The sequence below is a fragment of the Beta vulgaris genome, chromosome 6 (genome assembly GCF_026745355.1).
Source record: "Beta vulgaris subsp. vulgaris cultivar EL10 chromosome 6, EL10.2, whole genome shotgun sequence".
Taxonomy (NCBI): Eukaryota; Viridiplantae; Streptophyta; class Magnoliopsida; order Caryophyllales; family Amaranthaceae; genus Beta; species Beta vulgaris.
The window spans coordinates 5,692,215-5,699,444 of NC_079207.1; the positions used below are offsets into that span (position 1 = coordinate 5,692,215).

The window sequence follows — 7,230 nt, forward strand, 5'->3', positions numbered from 1 at the left end:
ATCACAGAAAACTATCAAGTCACGCATCCATCTTTTATTTAATTTTTAGATATTACTACTATATCATGAAAAGGTTCCAAACCTAATGTCAGCCCTCACAATTTCTTACTCCAATATCTATTATATATGTGAACTCTTGAGTACTTTGATTTCCACCATATTTTACCAATATATTCTTAACTCGAAAACCTAGACTACAACACCTATCAGACTATCACTTTATTAGTTTAAAATAGAGTTGATCAACTCAACCCGGCCTGACCCGATTTTTGGACGGGTTTTGTACAGATTTTTTTGGCCCGCGATTTGGTCCGGGTCGATATTTTTTTGGTTTGGGCAAGCCAAAAATGACTTCTCAGTTTTCTTGACACGATCCATTTTCGACCCGAAAATCCCGTACATGGTCACATTTTTGGCACAACCTGACCCAATCAATGGTCTTTTTTCAATCATGACCCGGCCCGAATCCAACCCAACCATGATCACTTCTAGTTTAAAATAAAATAAGGGTAAAAGTGATCTAACAAATTGTAAAGTGGGAGGGGATGTAAGTGTAACTATGTAAGAGTATCCCAACTTACCCTCCTAATATATCAGCTGATGGGCCAACTTAAACCGCGCAGACAGTTTTACCGGCCCGTATTAAACTAAAGAAATCTGGAAAAGAAAGCTCAAAGTTTCATCTTCTTAGGGTTTCCTCTCTCTATTCTCATTCTCTCTCCTCCATTCTTTGGTGATTCAGCAAGCTTTTAAGAAGACGATGTACGGATCAAACTATGGTTCCAGTTATGGGTCTGGCTACTCTTCCAGAGGGTATGTTCATAAAATCTCTTTTTTCTTTTCGTTTCTTCTTCTTTATATTTATTCTGATTTCATGATTTAGGGTTTTTTATATGTCTTGAACTTGTTTAATTTCGTTTCATTAACTTGTTAATTTCTGTGCGCGTTTGATGTTTACGAACTCCATTTGACTATATACTAGAATTTGTCTGCAAGTTATGTTGATTGTTTGATTCCAAAAGCAAAAAAAAGAAGAAGCAATTTATGCCTGTTTTTTTGCCCTTATGATTTTGTTATATACTGTGTATGCTTTAATTTTGTGAAAATAAATGTTGATTTTTTTACACTTAATTTTCAAAATGATTTTTGTTGTTTGGAATTGCTTGGATCGGCGGTGAATTATTATGAGTAGGGTTTTTGTGCTCTTAAAGAGGGTAGATGTATTTTTATAAATTATAATGCTTTTGAATTGAAATTATATCTGGGATTGAGACTTTAGGTATTACTCCTAGGAAATTCTGGGTTGGGTTTGGTTATATTAACAGGTTAAGTGGGGGATTTTTTTTTCTTTGTTGGGTATGAAAAGGGCAATGTTGGGAAGCGGGGGGGTATCGGACGGGTACGAGGTCGGCTCAAAGAGACAAAGAATGATGGAATCAAATCCATACTTCGCAGTGGGAAGCAGTCCAGCAGGATACCAGCCTTACAACTACGGAAGCAGCTTTCAACCTTCTGGCTTTCCTGTCGTTCGCCTTAGAGGTCTTCCTTTCAACTGTACTGATATTGACATCCTTAAGTTCTTTGCTGGCCTGGATATTGTGGATGTGCTCTTGGTCAACAAGGGTGGGCGATTTACGGGGGAAGCATTTGTGGTGCTAGCTTCAGGAGTGCAAGCTGACCTAGCGCTCAACAGAGATAGACAGAACATGGGCCGTAGATATGTGGAAGTTTTCAGGTGTAAGAAGCAGGACTATTACAATGCTGTGGCTGGTGAAGTGAGTTATGAAGGAATCTATGATAATGACCGCCCAAACTCCCCGCCAGGTCGATCTAGGAGGTCTGTTGACAAGGATCAATTGGATTACACTGAGATCCTTAGGATGCGTGGTCTTCCTTTTTCTGTAACTAAGGCAGACATATTGAAGTTCTTTGGAGATTTTAATGTGATTGAGGATAAAATCCATATAGCATGCCGGGCAGATGGTAAAGCTACTGGAGAGGCATATGTTGAGTTTTCTTCTTCAGATGAGGCTAAGAAAGCCATGTGCAAGGATAAGATGACTATTGGTTCACGTTATGTGGAGCTGTTTCCCTCAACATCAGAAGAAGCAAGGCGAGCTGAATCAAGATCAAGGCAATGATGAGCGCAATGTAGCTGAGAAACATCATTTCTGCAGTTTCATTTGCTAGATTAAAGTTTACTGTTTTGTTATGCTATTATCCTCACCGGTATAATCTGTACTTTGTCAGTTTGTTAGTGTAGACTTTAAACTGTGACTTATTTTAGGTGTTATGCTTCATAATACAAGGGTTCAAACATATGGATTCGTGCATATCATCTTTCCTGGTGCCTTTCTCTTTGATGGCTTCTTTCCTTCCAGTTGGTTTTGTTAGCATTTTGGATATGACAATAGGTTGCAACAGATGCATAGATAAATGTCTTTCCGTCTTGCTTAATTGTATTCTGTGTAGTGGGTTTACTTGACAGCATGTAGGTGTGTGGTGACTGGTAAGCGGTTGTGTAAAGGATTGCAGGTGGTGAGTTGTACTCTAGCTCAGGTAGATTGTACACTTTTAGATAGTAGCCTCTAGGTTGAGCTCAGGTAGATTGCAACATTGAGCTCATGCTGTTAAACAGTGACTTGGGATTCAGAAGTAGGCTGTGACTTAGTGATGGGTGTCGAAAACTCCTACAATTTACCAGATACTTCATATGATCCTAAATCTATAATCAATGCAGTGGATATTCTCTCAACCCCTATCCTCATTTTCTCCTACAAAATTTTTCTGCAAAAAATTTATATTACTTTGCTTTTAGAATTCTAATCTGCTACCCTGCTAAGTTGCCATCATAGTTTGCTTGATGGTGATGGTGTAATGATCGTTGGTCCCATGTCGACGAAGGTCGATAGGTGAAAGTAGAGGTGATCAAGATTAGCCCGACACGATTTTGGATGGGTTTTGGGCACGTTTTTCCAGCCTGTGGTTGGTCCCGACCCGATTTTTTGCGCAAAAAATCCGGGCTACGGGCTACCTAGAGTCTGAAAAACAAGCCAGATTTTGTCCCAGCCCGAAAAGCCAACTAGAATCAGCCCGAAATGTAGGAGAGATTCGGCGTTATCATCATTTGAATGTATAAAAATCATTGAATTCATAACACTATTATTGTTGTGTTCTTGGCCAATTTATTCCGTATTACAAATGCATTGAAGTTATGACTGGCCTAATAGTTCTGATATCAATTTGTTCGAAGGTCTTTGTTTGTGTGGATTTTTGATGTATTATTTATGTTGCATATGTTTTGACAACAGGAACCATAGCCTTAAACTCTTGTTTATCTCTCTACTGGAGTGAGCTTACATCCATGACCATGAGATAATTAATCTTCAAAATAAATTTTGGTGACCCATTTGCCTTTGCACTTTATTTTAGTCAACTAAACTTTTTCAGTAGTGATTGATATCTTTTCTGATTTTCCTTTTTGACTTCCAAATCGTTTGTCGTCAAAGTTTTTTAGCAATGCCTTCTAATATGACAACGGCCACAGCAGCCATATAAAGTATTACATTCTTCGTTGCCGAAAAAGAAAATTACAAAAATATGACATTCTCCCAAGTGTATGTGCACCCACTTGGCCACTTGTAGGCAGGGCCGGGGCTAGGATTTTAGGGGTCCTATGCGGATTCTTAAAAAGAGGCCTTAAAATCCGCATGGAAAGACTCACCAAAAGAGTACCAGAGTGCAAAATTTAAATTGTAGTTACAAGGATTCGATCCCTTCACCTCATGTAACTAAGGCCCAAAATACACCACTGCTCCATACACTTTTATTTGATTTATTATTGTTAATAACATTATAAGTACAGAGCTTTTGGGGCCCTGTCAAACTGAGGCCCTGTGCGGTCGATCACTTCGATCATGCCAAACGCCGACCCTGCTTGTAGGCTCTCGATTGGCCATGAATTCTATTTTGAAGAAGTAAATATACATGAACCACTCCCTTTTAAAATAATTGAATCCCACTTGCAGATACTAGTTTTTATATACACGCGATGCGTGCGAAAGTAAGTAGAAATTTTTTTCAGGGAATGTAGAGAATTAAATTAATTGTTAATTATATTTAATAAATGAGGGATATTTGAATTGTTGATGATTTTATTTTTGTAATGATTTTTTTTATTTTTTAAATTAATTAGGTAGTTTTTTTTTTATTATTTTTAAATTAAAGTAGCAGTTAGAATAGAGATGTAATGAAGATAAACTGGGGTTTCTAATATTTTGGTGTCTCACCCCTCTTCCCATATAGAATAGAGATTAGAGAAATGCACTAATAAGTGTCCAAGGCATTAATTGTTGGTGTTAGTAGGTGGAGTGTTTGTTTTTTTCACTCCAAAAAGAGCACAAAACTATTTGTCTCATAATTGGTAGTTTAGAGGTTAATACCTTATTTATATTTTATATATTTCTTTGTACATATGTTGAAATTTGAGTGGGAATGAACTAGTCACCTTGCATGCGCTAGTTAGACACGGATGTGGATTTAGGTTTTGTAGAAATAATTTTAACTTTAGGACATTATTAATTTACATTATGACTTTCAGATTAGTTTATTAAAATAGTTCTACCAGTTATAACTCCTACATCAATTTTGCGTGAATTCATTCTATCAATGAATATATTAAATGTATTTTTAAATTCTTTATCCACATGATCATAATTCGTGTTCATGGACAATAATTGGTAATTATATATATTATCCACCACTAGGTTATAACCTATTTATCTCTACTTTTATACCACGTATCCTATAATCTGAATTTGATTTGACGTCTAAAATCGAAATAGTTTTTTAAAATCGTAAAAATATTGTAATTGGAATAGAAATAAATAAAAAATGAAGTTATTATTATCCTACTTATCAATAATTTTATTATATCCACTTGTGATATTGTGGAGGATCAAAATTCGTTTTCTTTTTCATTTTCTGATTGCAAATTTAAATTATAAAAATATCATCCAACTTGTTGTATAAGTCATGATACTCCCATCTCAAGAATCATGAATTTGTTATCATGAATATGTTGAATTGGTGATTTTATGATTTGTTTTGAAAAAATGCGACAAGATTATACTTTTTTTTTATTGTTTTATATTTGGATATTATATGTGACCAGTCCATTTGCGCATACGAGGGGAAGAGTACGGGTGTAACTTAGGAATAATCTGAATTTCAATTTATCCATATAGTTAAAATTATATTTTTTTTTTCAAATTGGATTCGAATTTGGTTTATTTGGAACCAAAAAAATATGATTCATTTAGACCTTTATTTTGGTCAAAATATATTTTATACTTACAAAAAATAAATTTATTTTCCTAACCACTCTTGAATGCATCTCTTTAAATTGATATGGTTGTCGTTAATATTTTTTAATAGTTGAGTTAAGTTTATAAATATTTTACATCCTTTTTAAGATCTATGAGTTATTATAGTCAACTTTTGAGAATTCTTTTAAAGACTTATGATATGGTTATGTATTTTTACATATTTGGAGTAATTTTTTTTATATCAAGGCTTATATGTCAAATTAGATTTTATTAAAAACAACGATTTTGAATGATCAAGGCTTTCGAATTATGAACCATAAGAGTAAAAAAATAATAATGTGAGCTCTTGTAGATTCGTTTAGATCTCCTAAGGATTAAAGATGTCAATGGTTTGAATTGTTTAAACTAAAGTGGCACAGAGGGATTAATTTCATTAATTTACCGAATAGGATCTATACTAACAAAATTTAAACCTGGTATTGGTAGAACTACAAATTATAATTGGACTCAAAGCATGGAAACATTAATTACGAATTCGATAGGGTTAGAGCCAAATTCGAAATCTTAATTGAATTTACGACCATAGATAAATAGTGGTAACTTTCCTAACCACCCGTTTTGATAGGCTATAATAATTGACGACAATAGAAATAAATTACCAAAAATTTCATGTTAATATCAATGCCAATGAGAATCCATCTTAAAACATTTTTGTTTTTCAAAGTTTTGCGTATTGATGGTAATAAAATTTTATGAAAAGAAGTGATACATTGGAAGTAAGCAAACATTACCAATATTGACATAACTTACAAAGTTAAAGTCCATCAATTTTACCATGATTTAGAAATGAGGTAAGATGAAGGGGACTTATAAGAGGAAATCCTCAAATGAGTTATATGAGATTTTTCTTAGAACTCAGGAATGTGAGATGGAAAGCGATGCCACTATTTCACCTAGCGTTGGTCATGGGCCGGTTCAAAATTTTGTGCCTAAAGCTCGCTATTTCGGGCCAAAATGAGCGGGCTTTTCAAATCAAAATCGGGTCGGACAAAAAAATTATACAAAAAAATCATTTTTGACTTGCCCAAAATCTGGCCCAAAGGAAAAAAATCGAGTCCGGCCAAACCCGACTGCAGATTAAAAAGATCTATCCAATACCCGTCCAAAAATCGACCTGGGTCGGACTAATTTGATCAGCTCTAATTTCACGCTTCAACCTTAATCTCTAGTCTTTGAATAGTTTGCAAACAAATACTCATTGTTTTCGGGTGGGATAATGACTAATATACTTATTTAAAGTCGGTACTCAATGGCCCTGATGGTTTTCCGCCGTTTTTCTTTCAAAAGTATTGGACACTCGTCGGAAACTCTGTCATAAGGGCGGTCAAAGCCTTTTTCCATTCTGGAAGAATTCTAAAGGAAATTAATCATACCTTCCTTGCGCTTATCCCTAAAATTGATAACCTGCCTCAGCTAATCATTTTAGGCAATTAGCCTTTGTTCCACTATTTACAAGATTATTTCCAAAGTCATTACTAATCGCCTCAAAGGCGTTATGGGGAAGATCATTCACCCTTGCAGGGGGCTTTTGTCCCGGAACGTCTAATTCAAGATAACATTCTCCTAGCCCATGAAGTCTTTCACTCTTTTCGGAAAAAAGGTGGTGAGTCGGGTTGGATTGCAATTAAGCTAGATATGGAAAAAGCTTATGACCGTCTAGAGTGGCCTTTTATTCTTGAAATGCTTGCCCAACTGGGTTTTTGTTCTCGCTGGATAGGATGGATCAAGGAGTGTATCTCCACTACCTCCTTTTCGGTGCTAGTGAATGGGTGCCTGGGGACTCCTTTCAAGCTTCTCGGGGGATTCGTCAAGGTGACCCCCTATCTCCCTATCTGTTCATTCT

At 35.5% G+C, this 7,230-nt stretch overlaps 1 protein-coding gene across 2 annotated transcripts; it reads left to right on the forward strand.

The window, feature by feature from the left end:
* Window positions 1-610: 610 nt before the first annotated feature.
* On the forward strand, window positions 611-2,333 carry LOC104895210 (uncharacterized). 2 transcript variants are annotated; one of them, XM_010681655.4, is made up of 2 exons: window positions 611-813; window positions 1,367-2,333. In XM_010681655.4, exons 1-2 carry the CDS (start codon window positions 761-763, stop codon window positions 2,139-2,141), a joined length of 828 nt encoding a protein of 275 aa, XP_010679957.1. In that variant the 5' UTR covers window positions 611-760; the 3' UTR covers window positions 2,142-2,333. The 2 variants fall into 2 exon arrangements, with proteins under 2 accessions (XP_010679957.1, XP_010679958.1); XM_010681656.4 differs by having other exon boundaries at window positions 619-813; window positions 1,456-2,333.
* The last annotated feature ends 4,897 nt before the right edge of the window (window positions 2,334-7,230 follow it).

Coding starts and splice junctions, on each gene's coding strand:
- LOC104895210 (XM_010681655.4), top strand. CDS start 761: ATGTACGGATCAAACTATGGTTCCAGTTATGGGTCTGGCTACTCTTCC. Junction 814..1,366: donor TCTGGCTACTCTTCCAGAGG/GTATGTTCATAA, acceptor GGGTATGAAAAG/GGCAATGTTGGGAAGCGGGG.